This window comes from Octopus bimaculoides, chromosome 2, assembly GCF_046866305.1.
Source record: "Octopus bimaculoides isolate indiv1 chromosome 2, ASM4686630v1, whole genome shotgun sequence".
Lineage (NCBI taxonomy): Eukaryota > Metazoa > Mollusca > Cephalopoda > Octopoda > Octopodidae > Octopus > Octopus bimaculoides.
Genome location: NC_142929.1, coordinates 135,900,051 through 135,922,837, shown reverse-complemented (window position 1 = coordinate 135,922,837; position 22,787 = coordinate 135,900,051). Strand labels below are relative to the sequence as shown.

General features: G+C 36.0%; 1 protein-coding gene across 2 annotated transcripts in view; it reads right to left on the bottom strand.

The window, feature by feature from the left end:
* Nucleotides 1-3,237: 3,237 nt before the first annotated feature.
* Nucleotides 3,238-22,787, bottom strand: part of LOC106873486 (uncharacterized) — a 132,464-nt gene continuing 112,914 nt past the window's right edge. Inside the window, exon 3 of one of the 2 annotated variants that reach the window (XM_052965619.2) lies at nt 3,238-4,806. In XM_052965619.2, the coding sequence (XP_052821579.1) occupies nt 4,161-4,718 (558 nt within the window). In that variant the 5' untranslated portion in view covers nt 4,719-4,806 and the 3' untranslated portion in view covers nt 3,238-4,160. The remainder of the gene's footprint in view (nt 4,807-22,787) is intronic. The other variant, XM_052965620.2, reaches the window with a different exon arrangement.

Genomic DNA, 22,787 nt, shown 5'->3' with positions numbered 1-22,787 from the left:
ATGTGCCACCAGCACAAGTGCCAGTAAGGCGACGCTGGTAACGATCACGCTCAAATGGTGCTATTTACGTGCCACTGGCACTGAACATATTTAAGAATATTTCTAAAGATCTGATAGCCTCATAAGGGGTCAGTACTTAGTTATGGTTTTACAGAATTAAATTGAATAAAGACATCACTTTGGTGTAATGGTTAGCACAATTATTACGGTTTACAGCAGATGTAGCAATCGAATCTTGCAGGTGATATTACAACTTATAACAGTAGTACCCCAGCATGGCCAAATAAAAGCAAAGATAAAATCTTTTCCCTTGATAGAATGCTAATCTATGGTAGGTAATGTTATTTGCAGATCTATTCCTAACAGACAGGTGAACTGAGATATATAAAATTAGAAGTTTTCCCCAAATACTTAAAAGATAATCTGCAGCAGATTTGAACTCAAGATTCATGATCAAGAAATATTTATTATACACAAAAGGTGCAGGCATGGTTATGTGCTAAGAAGTTTGCTTGTCAACCACAAGCTTATCTCTTTGTTTATGACATCTACAGAAAAAAGTGACAGTAGATAAAAGACATTTTTCAATATTGTATTCTTTATGAATTTCAAATTGAGAATTCTTTGCAATTGTTACAAGTTCATTTATGTAAACTATTTGGGAAAATTGTTTTGACAACCAACATACATCAAAGACAATTTTCAAATTTTAAATATGGTGACATGAAATTTGGCAGAAGCAATCATATTTTAAATATTACTATTAATGACAATTCACTGACAGCTTTGAAACAACATTTACAATCAAATACTAATACTACAGAGCAGTGTTTCTGTAAAGAAGAACCTATGAGGACTGACAAGAAAGGAAGACAAATTAACATGTTTACTGATTTTGTCACCATATTTCTACTGAAATACACCATCTCGGTTTCAATTAAGTTCAAAATGAAGAATTTAGTGAAGTAACTCATTATCAATGTAGCAAGTTCAAAGAATTGTGAGCTTGCTTGACAAAATGATTTGCATAATTTCTTCCAGTTTTGTTTTAAGCTCAAACTTTTCTGAGGTCATAAGTATCAGTTGAGCACTGGAATCAATGATCTTCCACCCCTAAAATTGCTGTCCTTATGCTAAAAGTTGAAACTTGTTAGCTATTGTTTGGAACATAAATTAGCACAAATGTTTGATGGAAATTTTAAAACTTGGATCACTTTAGAATGGAGATGTTTGTATCATAGAACCAGGGATAGTTTCAGGTGGGTTGGAAACAAATGAGTTAATGAAATAAAGAGGATTTTAAACTTTGAACTTGTCCAACACTATGGTAGAGAAGAAAGAATTATATGGATGCAAGCTGTATTTTATCTTGTTATAATAATAAAGAAGTGAGTGAGGAACTAAAAATTCACTAATATTGGCAGGGATGTGTTCATTAGTTTAAGAATTACTGTCCCTGAGGACAAAAGGATGGAACCACAGCTGACTGAGTTTATACACAGCTGAGTTAACATTGTCTGGGAGGGAAATTCTTCTGCTATATTGAGTAGATAAAGTGGCAGTGTAGATCTCTCTTACTCCTGTCTCTCTCTAACCTATCTACAGATGTTCATGAAATCAGTGGTTTTATTTCTTGCCAATTTTTGTACATTAAAGCATTTAATCACCATGGAAAGGTGAAGCAAGTACTCTCAGCTTTGTAAATTGAGAAAGATAATTCTTGTTCAAAATCAGAACTCAACACTTACAGACCCAGAGTTTAAGCAGCCGAACTAATTAACTATTATATGTTGAGAAGTAGAAAAGAAATTATCTTGAGAGAAAGAAAGAGGGAGATATGGTGTGAGAGAGAAAGAGAGAGAGATGGTGAGAGAGAGAGAGCAGGAGAATGTGTGCACAGGATAAAGATGAGTGTGTGTGTGTGTGTGTGTATGTAGGTGGGTGGAGTGGGGGTGGGGGGCTATGTGAGAAGCAATGATTATAGGAGTCATTAAAACAAATGAAATGAAATGAAATAAAACATGAAGCCCTAAAATTGGACTGAACATGCTAACAGTTAAATTATATCTTAATTCCAGCTGGAAAAAAAAAAAAAGAGAAAAATGAAGAATTATAACCAGCTCTTTCTCTCTCTCCCCCATAAAAACATCAGTTTTAATCAGGACTCAAGAATCTGCAAAATAAAAAGACTTCAAAGTCAGTCTGTAAACTGTGGCTTCTAAGAAATTGATACAAAGAATCCTTATAAAATATCCTAGTGTCAATAAAAAACAAGTACTTCAACTTAGATTTTTGATAAAAGCCACTTAGAAAAGCTAGAACAATTTGATTGGGAAAACAAACTACTTTGTTTAGTAACTTCTAGCTTTTGAAAAAAAAAACAATAGTGATTAAAAGCTTATAAAAAAAAATGCTGTTACATTACTAAAATAATAATTCTTTTTAATGTTTGGTCCAAAACCAGCAATTTTGAGGGGTGGCATAAGTCAATTACATTGATCCCCCAAGATTCAACTGGTATTTATTTTATTGATCCTGAAAGGATGAAAGTCAACCCCAAGGGGATTTAAACTCAAAATGTAAAGAACTGGGAGAAATGCTGTTGAGCATTTTTTCTGATGTGTTATTGATTCTGCCAACTTACCATCTTAATGATGATAATAATAATAATGACAGGCATCTTCGACTAGCGGGTCATGGTACTCCAGACTGATGACGAACAAAGACTCAGAAACATGTCTCTGGATGCAGGCTTAGCTGGGTGGAGGTGCTTGTCTCCCCCTTGTAAACATAAGGACACAGGAAATGTGTCAAGGCCGACAGGAAGCAGTGCAGCTTCCTAGGTTTAACCAGCAGTAGTATTATTCCCTTCAGGGGACTGTCACATTAAGTTGACAGCATACAACTACTTCATCGTATTACTACTGCTTAAATCTCTCTGAGAGATTTAGAAATGTATTATTTCTAAATAATGATAATGATTTCTTTTATTAGCCAATAATAGTAACACATAAAACAAGGTGGTGAGCTGGCAGAAGTTAGCATGCTGGGCAAAATGCTTAGCAGAATTCCATCTATCTTTATGTTCTGAATTCAAATTTTGCCAAGGTCAACTTCGGCTCTCATCTTTTCAGGGTTTGAACTCTGGGATTGATGTAATCCACTTACCCCATCTCCAAAACTTGCTGGCCTTGTTACCAAAATTTGAAACCAATAATATTAAAACAAAAAACTTCATATCTTTTCTCATGTTTCAACAGATATCAATAGAATATTTTATTTGCTTAAACTTCCTTCAGGCTACATAATACCACCAAGAAAAAAATTAAAATTAATAATAATAATGAAAATAATAATAATAATAATAATAAAGCAGTGTAGAAGTGATATATAAATATATATTTCTCCTAATGAAAAATATAGAACATATAAATAAATACGGACAAAAATTAAAGTTTTTTTGTAATAATTGAAGATTGAATTTTCTTTGCCCTGTATTTTTTCTTTTCTTTTTGTCTTTTAAGAGAAAAAACTCAGCTTCTACAAAATTTTGACAAATTGTTCGTATATGTCTGTAGACATAAATAATAAAGTAGTTTCAGTATTGAATTTTTTATAGAAATAACTGAATCAACTACACATGTTCATTCCGTACCTTTGTGCAGAGTTCTGGCAAAGTAATGTCAATATATATATATTTTTAAAAATTCAATTCATTGAACAAATAATTGAATAAAATAAAGAAAGAAAGAAATAGTATTTGAAAAATTTCGAAAGGAAGAAAGTCATTTTCAGGGATAAATGTCGAAAAATTTTTTTTGTTTTTTTTAAGTAAAGAAAAAAAAAAAACATTTAAGGCATCTTAAAGGTGAATATTTCAAATTTTTATCTGATGAAAGCTAACAGTTACCCCTGAACTGACTTTTCCTGTTGTTCAATAAATATTGGATCATCTGTCCATCAATGAAATTTTAGGGAAAACAGTCTATATTTCCCTATAGCAAATAAACATTTTTTCTTTTTCTTGATTTAATCATTTGGGACTAATATGCCCCTCCAAGAAAACATCTGTTCATGTAACCATGCTTGAAAAAAATATTTTAAAAAATAAAGGAAAAATAAGGAATTCCAGAGGAACAGAGTGCTGGGTTCGACAAACCTTAGGTCAGATGGCTGCCTGCACTGTCTGCTAGTTGATCAGAAGTGTTATCCACACCATTGCTGTTGTTAGCTTTGTCTAAGCTGGCAAAGAATGTCTGTGTACTTGCCTCTGTGGTTGATGCTGAACGCTCCCGTCGGGATCGAGGATGTGACTCACGGGCAAGTGGAGATATATTCTGCTGTGGCTTTTTCAAGCAAGGTTTGAGGGGAGTCGTAGCAGTATTATTGTTGTTGTTGTTATTGTTGTTGTTATTTCCTTGAGTCTGAGAATTTTTAGGGACCAAGCCATCCATAGATCGAGAAAATGCTTGGAACTGTCCGCGGAGGTTGTCCTTATTTTGTGTTTCGGGAGGTTCGATGTTCTCTTCATCGACCTCTTTAATTTCATCAAAAGTAATGGGCTGAGTTTTATAGCGAGCACCAGCGCGACACTTTGGCTTCTTCGTGCGCCGATGTGCTGCTGGGTACTCTGGGTTCAAGTGAAGCTTGGAAATACGCTCAGGAAAGTGGGTTTCGAAATGAAAAAGGGGATCAATAACTCTTGGTAATGCCGACATGATTGTTTCTGTAGATCTTGGAGGTAAAATTCAAAAAATAAAATATCCAATAAGTTCAATCTGGAAGAGTCTTGTGAAGCACTTTCTGCTGAAAAAAAAAAAAGAAAAAAGAAAAAATATGAATAAATTTTCTCTTCATTTTAATGAAAACAATTTAAGACAATGAAAACTATGGATAAAAGTGATAATCTTAGGATAAATTGGTCTCCTTTATCTTTTACTTGCTTTAATCACTGGACTGCAGCCAATCTGGGGTAGTGCCTTGAAGGGTTTTAGTTAAACAAAAAAGGACCCAAGTAGTTATCTTTTTAAGTCTGGTACTTGTTCTGTCAGTTTCTTTTGCCAAACTACGAAGTTATGGGTTGTAAACAAACCAACATCAAGTTGTCAAGTGGCAGGGTGGGACAGACAGACAGACACACACTTCCACATGGTTTCTGTCAACCAAATTCACTCACAAGTCATTGGTCAGCCTGGGGCTATAGTAGAAGACACTTTCTCAAGATGTCATACAATGGGACTAAACCCAAAACCACAGTGAAAAATCTAAGAACATAATTCTAGTATCTAATTTTATTAGTTTCACACAGCAAGCTTGCTGTTGGATATGGTATGTCTATCCAGGTTTAAAGTAGCCTATTTATTATTTTATCATTTAGGCTGTTCTCAGACAAGTTCTCCATTGTTGCTTTCAACCATGTTAGTTATCCACCGAAAGGAGAAAACTAAATCCCTCAACATTTCTGCTTTTTTTCCTTTTTATATGTCAAGTCTGGAGGCTGGAGTAATGCTCATGGCCTTTGGAGGACTTTCAAGACCAGTGAGTTTGATACTGCTAATGTCCTGTTTAAACTTGCAGGAAAGGTATGAGCAGGGAGGAGATTCCAGAGGGTAATGTTCATGAGAAGGACTGGATGTGTTGGTTAGTGTGTGATCTGCAAGAACATATGAAGAGAGCTTAGTGCATTGGGAGTGACTTGAGTAAACAAGGTACAAGCTCAGCCAGTGCCAAGGAACAAAAGCTATCAGAGTAACAGTAGAAAAAGCAGAGAGAGGAGACAGCACAGCTGTGGGCCACAGGCTGGAGTGCGTCTGCAAGTGATACAAGTATGGTGCTTTGTCCTTCATCCTCTCACTACTCTGTAAGTTATGATACTTGAGAACAACACCGATTTATCATAGATTGATAAGGGCTTATAGTTGTCTGAATCAACCCTTGTATATTACTGATATCTATTATATCAGCCCATACATAGATGAAAAGAATTACTGACTTAAAAATGTACAACTTGTTCTGGGTTGTATCACTGGTTCTGGGTTGTATTCATAGCCAAAGAAATCACCTCTAACTAGCTGAGATCACCTAACAGTAAAGCAGTACCATAGAGGATAGCAATATTGCACAATTTATAAGTATTTCATTAATCTGCAGCGATATGTTCATGTCTACCCATGAGAACAACCATGGGTAGAAGTGAACTTATATGTATCCCTAAAACACAGGTTATGGGATTTATCACCATTTTACAAGTGAAACAGAAGTTACACCACTCATATAAATGCCAGGGGCTCCAATATACAAAACCTTAAAATTTTAAAGAAACAGTTTAATATTGTATTTAACATTTTCCCATAACAGTTTGTTGTATGACATTTCCTGTTAGTTTTCTTCCAAAATCATAAATTCAATTTTGCTTCAATTGTTTTAAATCTCTTAGAAATTAATTCTGAAAATCTCTCAACATTTTAGGGAATTATCTTTAGTATGTCACTGACAAAAACAAAAAAAGGAAAAACATTGACTGAGTCTGACCAATTGGAAACCTTCTATACAGTCATTTAAACTGTCCAATTGAGCAAGCTTAGCAAAACGTTGTTTTCAAAAAATTGCCCAAGTGCTGTAAAGTGATTAGTAAATAAGCAGAGGGGCTGAGAAAACCCTTTAGTATACCCAAAGGCATGATTGCTTCTAGTACTGGTGCCATGATAAGATGTAGCTAGTTCACTCTGAAAAGAAGTTAGTTTTAGGAAGGATATGTAACCATAGAAACCATTCCAAAAATGAAGTGTTTTGAGCAAGATGTAGTTCTTCATTCCATTTACAAGGGCAGCAACACCAAATGAAAATGCATTCTGATCTTCATGACTCATCCAGCTCATTCCATAGTGAAATCAGAGGTAACAATAATGATATCACATTTTTCTTTGTCTGAATGGGATGTTTTATGTTAAGCTGAGATCCCCATTGACAAGCCCCCGATATTAAATAAAGGGTTAAACATGGTATGCAAATAAGTAGCACCAGTTCTCTGAAGCTACTGGATTTGTTGAACAGATTGGCTGCTTGTTTCTTTAGGATTGGTCAAATTTGATGTAGTAGAAACTTCTGTTGAGAACCCAATATGACGCATAGATATAGCTGTGGTTAAGAAGTTTGCTTCATAACTACATGGATTAAGGTTTACTTCCACAGTGCAGTACTTGGACAGGTGTCTTCTGTTATGACCTTCATCTGACCAATACCTTAAAATGCTTTGATATTGAAGCAATCCTGCTTTAATGGATTACAGGAAACATTACCTTATTTGGAACAGATGAAGGTTGGTGATAGGAAGAGCATCCAACCATAGGAAATCTGCTGCAATAAGTTGTGTCTGAACTATGCTAGCATTGTATATTATACACTAAAACAATGATGATTTAAGTTACTTCAAGTAGAGATAACTGGGCTACACTACACTAAATAACAACAACACTAAGTTAAATCTTTTTTCTAAGTCACAGAACTGGTATCTACTTATTTTCACGGTATTAAACAGACAAGAATCCAGTCTCCTTGTTAGATAAAATATTTAAGCTATGGCAGATTAATTTCTTTGCCAAACTGATATTATACTTCCAAATTAATATATTTGGGATTAAATGGATTAATACATGTTAGTTCAAGAATGAAATGCTAAATATAAATAGAAAGGCCAAACTTCTGAAAGTTTTATCTGTAAAAGATCTTATTTTAGTAAACAATATAAAGTCTATAATTAAATTAACAGTTTATACTTCTTAATATAAATCTCGAGTCTTCCAAAACATATCTAAGAAGCATCGCTGTTTCGTTAAGATGCTTGCTTTGCAACTACTAGGCTTAAAATTCAATTCCATGACACAGCTCCTTACAGAAGTTACCCATAACCTCAGGGTGACTAATATGTGGGAGAAATTTGGTAGATAAGGTGTGTAGAAGCCTTTCAGACACACACACACACAAATATACATTTATTTATTTATTGCCCACAGGAGGCTAAACATAGAGGGGACAAACAAGGACAGATAAAGGGATTAAGTTGATCACATTGACCCAGTGCGTAGCTGGTAGTTATTTAATCGACTCCGAAAGGATGAAATGCAAAGTCGACCTAGGTGGAATTTGAACTCAGAATGTAATGGCACACAAAATACCGCTAAGCATTTCACTCAGCATGCTAACGATTCTGCCAGCTTGCCTCCCTACACACACACACACACACACACACACACACACACATATATATATAGCCTTCTCAGCCATGTCACCCTGAGTGCATGAATGCATCAAAGAGTAAGGAGAACCACCTAATTTTATCAAAACAATATCACAGAAGTTGATGCCACAATAAATGCACCCACTACACCCTGTAAACTGGTTGGCAATAGAACAGGTACCAAAGACATACAAGTGAGATATGGTCTCCCAACCTATCCCACACCAAAGTAGAAAAGAGATCATCATCATCATCATTTAACGTCCGCTTTCCATGCTAGCATGGGTTGGACGATTTGACTGAGGACTGGCGAACTAGATGGCAGAGTTTCTACAGCTGGATGCCCTTCCTAACGCCAACCACTCCGAGAGTGTAGTGGGTGCTTTTATGTGTCACCAGCACAAGAGCCAGTCAGGTGGTACTGGCAACAGCCATGCTCAAAATGGTGGGGTCTTTTTATGTGCCACCTGCTCAGGAGTCAGTCCAGCGGCACTGGCAATGACCTCGCTCGAATGTTTTTTTCACGTGCCACTGGCATGGAAGCCAGACAGCTGCTCTGGCAGTGATCATGGTCGGACGGTGCTCTTAGCACTCCACTGGCACAGATGCCAGTCATCAAATTTAGTTCAACTACGATTTCAATTTCACTTGCCCCAACACATTTTCGCAAGCAGAGTTTAGTAAGATATATATATATATATATATATATATATATATATATGTGTATATATATATATATATATATATATATATATGTGTGTGTGTGTGTGTGCAGAGAGAGAAAGAGAGCAAACCTAGGGGCAACTCCTGGTACTTAAGCCAGAACATGCAAAATCAATTGAAGTTGCATACATGTTGCATCTACGCTCATATGTACACCATAGCACATATGTACCCTCCAGCAGTGTCATAATAATGAAACATTCTAATTTGTTACCTGTATTCCTTTATATATCTTAGCCATGCGTTATAGGTCTTGCATTCATGGAGGAAATGGCACTGAGGTGTGTGCATGTGTTCTGTAACTTAACAGTTTAACAAATGGGAAGCAATAAAACAAGTACCAGACTAAAGTGATTATTGGGTTCAATATGACTAAAATCCTTGAAGGTGATGCTCCAGTATGGTCACAACCCAATAACAGGAATCAAAGAATACAATAAATAGAACAAAGAAGAAAGCATGTGTATGAGTATCTCCTGTTTCTTGCAATTGGTTCATTTACTAGCATTAGAGGGGATGGGAAAAAACCCCAGATTTTGTCAGTGTAGCCTAATTAGAGTTAAATGAAGGAGAATTAATAGAAACTGCTGTCAGGAATGTAGCACAAACAAATGCAAAGACCCAGTTTTTGGTGAAGCAGTTGTGTTAAAAATAAACAACACACATACATCAGTAAATAACATGTAACACATATAGAACGCACAACACATAACAGTCACTCACAACACATAAACCAACACATTGGGAAAGAACTGAATCAGAGCTATCCATCTGAAATGTAACACCAGCAAAGTGGTTTATATTTGGTTCTCTTAAGAAAATAATTCCTGCCTAGTTAAAGTTATTCTACATATTTCTTTACTTCAAGTAATGTTACTCAAGTTACAGAATGAGTCAGAATTTACAAGAAAATACTGAGGTGTTTAATTCTGTACAGATAACAACACATGACAAACAAGTTTGGTGCCTGATGGTAAAGAACTAGACTAAATTGTTTATGGTAAACACGTATGTATATTTAGGGATTTTGCTTATAGGCCATTTTGATTCCTATTTCACTTGAGTGGATCCTCATAGCCATTTGATTTTTAAAAACTATATCTTTATAGTTAAATATCATGAGGAATTGTATTAAAATGTTAAAATATTTTGTGTATTGTAGAAATAAAACCAATTTATTGCATAAAATTTTTAACCACAAAATCTTATATGGACTCTACAAGGGTCATGTGGACCCTAGATAAGAACAACTGGGTCAGAGTGTAACATTCCTGATCATAAATAAGATCATGGTTTTGATTTTCAGGTTGGGTGGTGCATTGAGTTCTTGAGCAAAACACTTCATTTTATGCTGCTGCAGTCCACTCAGCTGAAAATAAGTCGCTGCAATGACCTGGGAAGTTAACTTCAAGAATTACAACATCCCATCTCTGAAAGGGATACCAATTCATTGCAGTCTTTTATATGCCAAGGAAACCAGATTAAACTCTGACTTTACAAGCCCTAAGGCTCATGACAGACCTACATCTAAGTCATCCATGGATAATATTACAAGTCCCAGAAACATAATGGGATATATTTTTATATTTTGCTCTGGAGTGAAGGCAGTGAACATGATCCTTTACAGCTCTTCCTAGATTGGGGGATAGGGGGTGGGAGGGTACAGTCAGACCAGAGATCAGGTTTAAATGCCTGTAACAGAGTGAATTTTACTAAAGGTACCCAGAATTCCTGGAGGTGGTGGCGTTAAACCAATTGATACAGTCTACCACCTAGGTAGGCCATGGTGGGATTGGAACTCAGACGAACAAATACAGCAAGGCATCTGATTCGATGTTCTTACAGTTCAAACAGTTCACCACCTCAGACTGGTATTTAAAAATTTTTTTTTATTTGAAAAGGGCGAAAGGCAAAGTTGACATTAAAAAAAGGCAAACAAACAATCCTGAGTTCCTACAAGGCAGCAATGAATTAGAAGAAGTATGTCTTGTGGTTCTAATCCTATTTAGGTGTGCTTTAAACCTTCATCCTTCAGATGAAGTCTGAAATTTGTACAAGCAAAAAACAAAAGTTTGTTGCATTTAATGACCCCTTTTCCATGAATGCGTGGGTCAGACAGAGTTTGTTGAGAGAGATTTTTCTACAGTTGGATACCCTTCCTGCTGCAAACCTTTACTTGTTTCCAAGCAAGGTAATATTTCCTCATGGCCAAATGTGTTTTTACAAATGATTAAAAATGAATGACACTGTTTTGTATGATGATAACATTTGTTTACAACTATCACATAATGTCAAAACAAGAAACTAACACACACACACACACACACACACACATACGTATGTTTCAGTTTCTGTTTACCCGAACCAATCATAAGTCTTTGATTGGCCCAAAGAGATAATAGAAGACATGCCCAGCATTAATTAACTCATATGAGGTGGTCAATGAATGAAGTGTGACATCCGACTTGTAAATATACCCAGGGGTTATTGTATCAAAGATGCTAAAAACAAAAACAAATATTTGTTGCTTTTCTGAACTTGATTTTGCTTTTCTCCTTCACTTTCCAATCACAATTATTTAACTTTATTTTCAAACTTCTGTACTAAATAACTCTTTCAAAACCTAAACTTGCTGGGATGGCAAGTTCATGTCTTGCCTTCTGTAGATTCACAATGAATGAAACGAATACCAGATATTACGAAGGTTGATTCAATCAAATTTATGGCTTTCTGCCAAAGTTAGGAATCATTAGAGCTATGTAAGTATTTATGATATTTCCTTCAAATTAAACCAATAACAAATAAAATACATTTTAAAAAAATGAAAAGCACAGATTACATCCGTGATTTAACATCTTTCTCTCTTAGATCTGAAATTATAAAGCAAATTAACTAAATGATATCAAGTGGCCTTACTATGTTCATTAATTACCAAGCATCATTATATGATGCACTGTAGAACTGAAATAAATGGGAACACAAACATATTAGTGAACTGTTAGCTCATAATTTTGGGTTCAAGTCCATTGCTAGTACATCAATGACGTGTTGGAGCAATACATTTGATTATGAATACCTAAGTCCATGTCAGTATCAAAATAGAGTATTATTAAATAGAAATCGCTTTGTAGGAAATTTATCTGTCATCACCAGACCTGTTGGTAACAAACCATTGTTGGTAAACATTTACATTATATATATATTGGCGTTAGGAAGGGCATCCAGCTGTAGAAACTCTGCCAAATTAGATTGGAGCCTGGTGTTGCCATCCGGTTTCACCAGTCCTCAGTCAAATCGTCCAACCCATGCTAGCATGGAAAGCGGACGTTAAACGATGATGATGATGATGATATATATATATATATATATATATAGTCTTTTTTGATGTGTAACAACATTTTGATGTCCACTCTTATGTTTGCATGGGCAGGAGAGAATTTGAGTCAGATTGTCTACAGTCGGATGCCCTTCCTTTCACAAACTCACCTACCTGTTTTCAAGCAAGGTAATATGTCCATATCACCAGAAATGAAAAATATTTCTGGTGAGAAGATTGGAAATGAATGACACTGCTCGTCTGACAGTGAGACTTGTTTACAATCATCACGTGAGGTCAAAACAAGAAAACATGAAACACATATACACACACACAAAATAGTAGGTCCCATCTATTAAATCCACGCAAGGGTTTGGGTGAGCCAAGCCTGTAGTAAAATGACACTTGCCCAAGGTGTCACACAAAGGCACTGAGTTTGAAACCACGTGGTTGAGAAGCAAACTTCTCAACTGCAGAGCCATGCCTGTGCTTTTATATTGTGTGTGTGAGAAAATGTGTTCTGTTATTGATCCAGCTAGAAATAGATATTTAATATACACAGAATTTAAATGCAAGCTGCTATAAGTTTCATGCTACTGATGATATAATAGTCAGACAAGCTTATATAGCATGATGTGTACAATCCCACAATTATTCAGACTCATTGATTGATCCCCAAATCACATGGTGCACACAGCCATGCTTGCACATCATTTAATGTCCATGTTCCACAGTGGCATAGATTGAATGGTTCAAGAACATCAGATGGATCCAAGGACTACAGCATACTCCAGTGTCTACTTTGGCATGGTTTCTACAGCTGGATGTCTTTCCTAACACCAATCACTTTACGGTGTGTACTGGCTGTATTTTTCGTGTCACTGGCATTAGCAAGGTCAACATTATTCTAGGAAATGAGTGGTTCAAGTAGAGTGGGGGGAAGGCAGAGTAGATTCTTGTAGAAGAGCAACACAGCTACTCATGTTTAGAAAAGAGATTGAGAACGATCAGCAGGAGATTCAAAGTGATATGATATTGGTGATGAGTGCCCAGGTGGACACTCAAGTTAGAAGGATAGTAGAAGTGAGTGGGGACAGAGGAATTAGGTCTACAGGTAGGTGTTTGCAAAAAGTGAGTATGGGGAGCAAGAATTTAATGGGAGAGGAGAGGTGAGGTAGCGACTTTGTATAAAAACAATTCTAAATCGCAGAAATATTGGTGAGAATGACATTGAAAGAATCTAACTAGTTGCTGCACAGTTTTGTTTGTTTGTTACTATTTATATACGACATTGATGTACAGTTACAGCAACACGTACACACTAATCTCACCAACACCAACACTTACCTCTCAACCTCTCTCTCGTTCACAATGCAATCATTGCCAGATTCCATGTTACTTTTCTGAAGAAAGAAATGTTTGCCAGTTTTTGAATTAGGTTTGTTTCTATTGAATGGTGGCATCATTGTTTACATTGCTTTGCTGGTTTGGTAGGAAGCAGACAGAAGACAAACCAGCAAAACGCAACAAAACAAAAACAACCGTTTTATCAACATGTCATAAAGAAGACTAGCATCACTCAATATTACATTTGTTATAGAGTGGCAGTGGTTACTGTGAAGTTAAGAGAAGGTGGGTAGGTAGATTCACCATCATCATTGGTTCTATATATTCTTCATCTATGATGACATGGGTTGGAAGAGATATTTGAGACAGTATTTTGTGGATGGATTCCTTTCCTGATGCCAAAGCTTACCTGGTTTTGAAGTAAAGCTCATTAACCTACTGGTCTTTGCACGTTAAGCTGTAGAACAGAGGTTCTCAAACTTTTTGGGCCACCGCCCACCTTATGGCCACATAATACCCTCAGCACCCCCACCCCTATTTTTATGTCTAAATAAATATTTTATATTTTACTAATTTATATGTACTTTGAATCATTTGATATTTAACATTATATAATTTGTATACAATACTATAATAATATAAATTCATAGCGTCCTTCAATCCACTGCCTTCCTCCCAATGCTTCCTTTTTCTCTACTGCCCGTCACCCCCTGTACTACCCCCTTAGACACCAGCGCCCACTTTGAGAACCTATGCTGTAGAGCATAAATGTCGCTAATGCCCAAGCAGTGTCATTTCAAAGACATCTATCTATCGGTTCATTCATTGTTCATCTATTTCCCATGCTAGCATGAGTTACATAAATATACTGTGGCATTGTTTTACAGCCTGATGTCCTTCTTGTCATTAACCCTTACTTTTTCGGGAGTGGCTGTGTGGTAAGTAGCTTGCTTACCAACTACATGGTTCCAAATTCAGTGCCACTGCATGGCACCTTGGGTAAGTTTCTTCTACTATAGCTTCAGGCTGACCCAAGCCTTGTGAGTGGATTTGGTAGACAGAAACTGAAAGAAAGCCATTGTATATATAGATGTTTTCGATTTAGTTTGGATTCTTTGCCATAAAAGAGAGTGAGAGAGAAAGAGAGTGTGAGAGAGTTGGAGAGAAAGAGAGAAAGTAAAAGAGAGAGAGAGAAAGAGAGTTGGAGAGAAAGAGAAAGAGAGAGTGAGAGAAAGAGACTGTGAGAGTTGGAGAGAAAAAGAGAAAGAGAAAGAGAGAGTGAGAGAAAGAGAGAGTGAGAGAGAAAGAGAGAGAGAGAAAGAGAGAGAGAGTGAGAGAGAGAGTGAGAGTGAGAGAGAAAGAGAGTGAGTAAGAGAGCGAGAGTGTGTGTGTGTGTGTGTGTGTGTGTGTGTGTGTGTGTGCATGCACAATCAGACAGTCAAAGAAGTAGAGAAAGTCCCTAGATAGACTTTTCATGAAATAGAAACATTACTGCACACAATTTTCTAAGTGATCCTTTAAACTCACCTAGTTTCCTAACTTTTAGCAAAAACTAAAACACTGAATACTAATCATACTATTTCCGTCATAACGTTGTTACTAAAATAAACAAGGTCGTCAAAATTCCAAAGCCAAAATCAAACCAGATGCTATAGTTTGGATGAAGCAGGAAGGAAATAGGAATATGGAAACAAGAACACAACAGGCATGAGTTGTTTTCTGAGGAAATTATGGCTTTAAACATCTTAACAGAAATGTTTTAATTAACATAACGAAGATGAGCAAAACAGTTGTCAATATTGTTTATTTTTATGTATATAGACACTGGTCTGGTGAAGATGGCATTGGCACTACAAAATCTAATGTGGTGCCTTGTGAATCAATTCACATCATATACTGCCAAACTTGTGGAGGCACATGGCCTAGTAGTTAGAGCAGCGGACTCACAGTCAAAGGATTGCTGGTTCGAATCTCAGACCGGGCAATGTGTGTGTTTATGAGTGAAACACCTAAGCTCCATGCGGCCCCTGCAGAAGGTAAGGGCAAACTACTGCTGACTCTTTCGCCACAACTTCCTCTCACTCTTTCCTCCTGCATCTAGCAGCTCACCTGTGATGGACCGGCATCCCATCCAAGTGGGGAATCTAAGAAAACTGGCCCTTATGAGCCAGGCATGGCTTGAGAAGCAACAAGCAACAACTGCCATTAGCTACAACATGAATAGATTTGAAATATATATGTGTGTGTGTGTGTGTGTGTGTGTGTGTGTGTGTGTGTGTGTGTGTGTGTGAGATGCTTATAGAGGTTTATAGTCATGTGGTGCCTTCATTAGTGGAACTTCAAAGAGGTTTGTATATAAATATTGCTGTCTATATACATTGTAGCATAGAAACTGGGACGAGGGAAATGGCTGAAATATACTTTTCTACTCTAGGCACAAGGCCCAAAATTTATGGAGAGAGAGCCAGTTGATTTGATCAACCTCAGTATGCAACTTTACCATTTGCTCTTGTTACTCTGCAAAAATATCAGTTCTCCATTTGCAGTTTCAAACAGCAATTTTGCAAATTGGAATAATTCTGCTTTTGCTTAAAATGTTGCTTCTGTATAAGCAAGAGCACTTGATAATGTGCCAAACAAAGGTCAACAGTACTGAAATGATGTGCCTGAATTTGGTTTAAAACATTGCTAATGAGCAGAATAAGAAATACATCTGTTGTTGTAGCTTGTAAAAGTGTAGTCAACCAATAAATGGGGGTTTTATCACCATTTTTGTTGAGTAAAGATGTTTAGGGCACCATTAGGATTTTGAATATATACTATAATTAATGGCACACAAGTCTCAAAAGTCTTATATATGAAATTGGGCTACTTATAAGCTTTAATGCACTAACGTCCTCCCCACCCCGCCACCACCACCACCACTGAATACAAGCTGCTGAAATTGAGGTACATCTATGTTATAAAATACAAAAATTATTCCTTCAGTCAGCATTTTAATTTCAACTAATAAATTTGCAATCTACGAAAGAGCAGCTCCAAGTAGAGTAATACATGTGTATTACTTCAACAGAAATTCCTAACTTGAAGTCAATGAATATTCAAAGTTTTGAATGAGTGTCAAATATGCAATTCCATTTTGTGTCAATACATGCAACAGGCAGTTAAAAGATGAAAGTTTACAATTTTAGTCATATCAAGTAGACTTTAGAGGCAGAGATTCCTCCCAAATGGTAGAACCTTATATTCTACAGACATAATAAACCTCAGTTACTAGCAATTGTCTATTTTAATTTTTAAAACTATCTTTTAATAATGTTCAGCTTTTTTCAGGACTGTTATCATAGCACCAGCATTAGAGAGGTTCTCCAGTCCTCAGCAAAACAAGATAAAAAGTGACCTCTTAATACAAAATTGCACACAATATTTAGTTAGAATATTTTGGTTTCAAGTTCCATCAATGACAAATGTGATCTTTGCTTTTTATCTTTTCAGGATCATCATCATTTAACATCCACTCTTCCATACTTGCATGGGTCAGATGGAATTTGTTGAGGCAGGTTTTCTATGGCTGGATTCTTTTCCTGTTGCCAACGATCATCTATTTCTGAGCAAGAAAATACTTCCCCATGGCCAGACATGTTTTTTTTTAATGTCTGGAAATGAACAACACTCATATGATGTTAATACTTGCTTACAACTATCATATAATGTCAAGACAAAGGTACACACAATGGATGGGCTTCTTTCAGTTTCCATTTATCACAAGGCTTTGGTCAGCTCAGGGTTATAGTAGAAGACACTGGCCTAAGCTACATCACAGTGAGACAGAATCCAAAACTACATGGTTTAGAAGTAAATGCCATAACTATACAGCCTTGTCTATGTCTATCAATTAAAACTGATACACAGAAGAAAATGCTTTCAATTTTTGATTGAAATCATTTTTGTTTTTCACAAACACCACTGATATATCTGCGATCAGGATAAACATCAAAACTATGCATTTTCCTCCTCATCTTGTGTATATAACCTTTCACATAATGAAAAGAAACTATTATTTACTTCATTATAAAGTATAACTGAGCAGATTGTAAATGTATGATGAATGACTGATACACACAACATATACAGCTGAAAAAATAATGAACCAAAAGTGAATAATATAACAACTTAGATTGTGTTGAAACCAAAACAGTTGATTCACAGTATTATAGTGGCAAATTGATATTCATCTTGGATCAAATGACTTATACACTTGTCAGACAAGTATATAAAAGAAAGGAATTTATAAAGGTTCAATCTGACTACAAATACTGATAAAACATTGTGGACTTAAAAAGATAATATTATCACAATCTTTGCTGGTTGGTATTTTATTTCCCTTTGTTAAACACTGTATCTCAAACAAAGCTTAACAAAATATTTGTTTTTTAGTCAAAGTGTATCTTTTATGTAGCTGCGACAAGAATTCATAAATATGTCCATCCATATTAGTAATTATCATAATAAACACATTAACTTGAATTAGTAATGGGTAAAATAATGCTAGTAATTGCCTCCTAAAATGACAAAAGCAAATACTGGTGGGTGCGAAGGAAGCTCAGTGTCAAATTGTTAGGGTAGAGCTAGGTATTTTATACACACACACATACATACACACACACGTGTGTGTGCATACATACATATAAAAACATTTGGCATCAATTTGTTAAAGTACTATTTACTTTGAGTACTGTTACTGGCATATCACGACCTACATAACAGGACAATAAGATCTGGATTCATGAGTGAAAATCATTAGCAGCAAAAATGTAAGAAAAAATAAATAAAAGGAATGGAGTCAAAATGTTTTTCAATGACTACATTTCTATGCATTAAATGTAAACATAGTCCTTGGATAGATAGGACATAAAAAGAAATGGAAGAAAACAGCCATTTAAGAGGAAAGGAAGCAATCACCAGTTTTAACAAACTTTGTTGTATAACATCATAGCTAAGAGAAATAAGGAGCTGGCTGGTCTCATGTCATCTCAACTCAAAGCATTCCAGACTCATCTCCTCTTCCTACTTCTCCCACTCTTCCTCCCATTACCCATGTTGAGTCTAACCTTCCAGTTTACTCTCCCCAGAATGTTGAACCTCTGGATTCACCAGCTTGCCCTCATGTTTTTCCTGCAGGTGTTGAATTCCAACAATTCAAGTGAAACATTTAACTCATCAATTATGGAATGTCTTTAAAGGTCATGACACTGTCCCTTACCACAGACCCACCAACTGTAGTTGCTTTGACTTGAACACTAAAACATTAACCAACTTAAGATATGTCACTTTCCTACAGGAACGTAATCCTTCTGTAACCATATTTCTGTTGAAATATTCCATCTTTAATTCAATTTCGAAAAGAATGAAAAATTTAGTCAAGTAACTTTGCCATTATTAAACTGGTATTTGGAACAAATTAATGTAAAATTTCCATGGAAGATTTTAATTTAGGTCACTTTAAAGCATGAAGTTTGTAACATAGAACCAAAGGCAGTCTCAGACATATTCTTTTCCACTCTAGGCACAAAGCCTGAAATTTTGGGGGAAGGGGCCAGTCAATTAGATTGACTCCAGTAGGCAACTAGTACTTAATTAATCAACTCTGAAAGAATGAAAGGCAAAGTTGATTTTGGTGGAATTTGAACTCAGAATGTAAAGACAAGTGAAATACCACTAAGCATTTCACCCAGTGTGCTAATGTTTCTGCCAGCTCACTGCCTTGCAGTCTCAGACATATTGGAATCAAAAGGGTTAACTACAATACAGTTGAATAATATGATATTAGAGTTGTTTACGTACAATCCCCTGTAATGTTATATTTTGCTATAGTTTATAAAAGATAGAATACAAGAAAAGGCGAATCAAATTCAATCACAAATAATGGTACAGAAATATGACTACTTATTTCCTTGTTGGTTTTTTTTTCTTTCTTTTTCTCTTCCTTCAGACTGGTAAGCTAAGAACCATTCTGTTTTTATTCTGCAAGTTTGTTGGAAAAGAAAACATGATTGATATAAAAGGGAGCTTTGATATTTTGTAAATATGTCTAGAATGGTAACCAAATATCAACATCTCAATTGTGAGAGAAGTGAAACAAAAAACAGGAATTATTGAAGGGTCAGCCATGAGAGTGGAGGCTTGTAGCTTAGTGGTTAGGGTACTAGACTCATTGTAAGATTATAGTTTCAATTACTGGACTGGGTAATGTGTTTTGTTCTTGAGCAAAACACTTCATTTCATGTTGCTCCAATTCCCTTAGCTAGCAAAAATGAGTATTTCTGTGATGGATCAGTGTCCCATCCAATTGGGAAATATATATGCTACAGAAACCAGAAAACTGTTCCTATGAATCTATATGACTTGCCAAGGAGCAAGCTAAGAGATAATTCTGCAAAAATATCTCAACCTTTAGTAGCAATCTACATATTTCTTGGATGCTTTAGATATCACCAGGTGTACAATTTACTGTTTTAGTGTTCTGAGGTCATATTATATTAGTCATCATTTTAATGCCCAGTTTTCCTGTTTGCATGGGTCAGATGGAATTTAATGCAGCAGATTTACTATGGTTGGAAGCCCATCTTGTTGCCAACCTTTACCTGTTTCCAAGCAAGATTATGCTTAATATTCCTCAGAGTTTAAAACAATAAGTAACAGTAAAAGTAAAATAATGGGTTCTTGAGGGACAAGACAAACAGTCAGAAGGTTACTAATTGTGTGATATTCTGTCAATGTGCACAGTGTACTTCATTGCCCAAGACAATTTTCAAATAGTCTAGTCCAAATGCAGTGTGGTGTAATTTGTCACAAATTAGTGATGATACGGCTAAAAAAACACAGTTTATCACATGACAGTGTGACCTGACAGGAAAACACCACTGTTTCATGAAATGAAAATCTAGGATCTTGGTAGTCCTGACAAGAGATTCGTATGACAAGACAGTCTAAGTGATCTTGTTTAGCAAACATGCATCCTTAACACAGATAAGACTACCTTTAAAAAATTAGACTTTTTAAGAGACTGAAAATAATTCCAATCCACCACCACCACCACCACCAACTCCTCATCTACAAACTCCGGTGAGACTCCAAATAGACTATTGCTCCTGTATCTGGAATGCTTCTGCTACTACAGACTGACATCTTAGATTGCATCTAAAGAAAGGAATCATTTGACTAATTGACACTAAGTTGCTCAAAAACTCATTCCAGCCTCTGACCCAGACATGCTGTATCCTCTCTCTCTCTGCATTTTTCCCCCCTGATGCTACTGCACTGGCCTCTGCTTCTTAATGTTGGCTGGCCTAATGCTATCTCCCCTCAGGAACTTCCAAATCATTCATTTCTCCTCCACCCATCACCCATATTATGCCCACCCCCACCAAGCCATGTATATTACTATATTCAGTCTTCCTTCTTACAATGTCAGCATTCTAGAATTCTCAGAGCATGTTCTTTAGCTGCAGTTGTTGATGTGCAATAGTTTAGGTAAACATAAATGGCATCACTCTCACTTGTCTTAGTCTTGGAGGCTTGGTAAAGGTCATAAGCACAGCCCTTTCTTCAAGACCAAACCATGGAAAACAGAATGCTCCAGAGAGGCTGTGAAAGATAATGCAGAAACTACATCCATGTAGTCCTCTTTTGAATCACTTTTTGATAATGGGATATTCAATAGTACCCTAATAATTTTGTGTAACTAACCACTACCACCACCTACAACTACAACATACTGGTTTTTGGTCAATCTGCTGTGCTCCCTCCCTCCCTCCCTCCATCCTTCCTTCCTTCTCTCTACTTACCCAGACAAAGCTTCATTAGAGGCCATGAAAGAATATAAGAAAAATTCCTGTTTTTGTTTTTTGTTGGATATTTTTCCACATCTTTACATTGGCAAACGATCTGTTTGTGTGTATATGCTCCAGACAAAAACATAAGAGTAATGTATGCTTGAGGTGAAACTCTGTGTGTGTGTGTGTGTGTGTGTGTGTGTGTGTGTGTGTGTGTGTGTGTGTGTGTGTGTGTGTGTGTGTGTGTGTGTGTGTGTGTGTGTGATGAGGGAGTAGTGTATCAATTCCAAACCAGTGTTTTCATACAATCCAGGTGTTGCAATAATATATCTGATACTGTAATATTCATTGGGGGGAGGGGCAGATCCACTAAATATTATCAGAATATAAACTGTAGATTCTCAGTGTGAGTTTTATTAGAGTTAAAATACATAAATTTCTTTTTCCTCCCTAATTTTTTCAGAACTTCAGGTCAGTAATAAATATGATGAATTAGTGCAGAAACCTCATCCAACAAGCAGCTTATGTAATCCATCTAGCTTAAAGTAAACCGTTTCCTCTGCCAGTGACTGCACACACAGATCCATCTCTGATAACCATCTGATGTCTACAAGAGAGGAAATGGCTTGTGTAACAAAACCAAGTTGCCAGTACCTAAAAGAAATCTGGCAAACAACCAAACAATTCAAGTGGTTTGTTGTTGTCTACCAACTTCACAGCTTTATCTAAAACAATTTTTTTTGAAGTCAAACCAAACCAGTACTTTCTGGCCCTACTTTGCAATAATAATGCTTTCCATCTGCACTAAAGTTACACAATAGCCGTTGACTTATCTCAACATATTTCCTACGATAAACCAAGGATTTTCAAGTCACTAATCAGAGTTACATAAATATTTTGATCAATCGTGTTTTCTTTACCAACAAACTCGCAGAATAAAAACAGAATGGTTCTTAATTTACCAGCCTGAAGGAAGATAATAAAAAAAGCCAAAAAAAGCTAAAAAAAAATCATAAGTAGTAGTCAGATTTCTAACTGTAGGTACACTTTCTACAGAATTGCTTGGAATGTTTAGAGAGAAAAGGCTGTTTCTTTATAACATTCTGTGCAGTACTCAAAGCCTTTTACAATCAAAACGTTCATATCAATTTCCTGTATGGCAAGCAATGTGTTTACAAACATTAACTATATCAAACTAATATGCCACCTTGATAATAATAATGGTTTCTAAATTAGGCACAAGGCCAACAGTTTTTTTCAGGGAAAGTAGGTTAGTTTATTAAATCAACCCCAGTACTTCACTGATACTTTATTTTATCAGCCTTGAAAG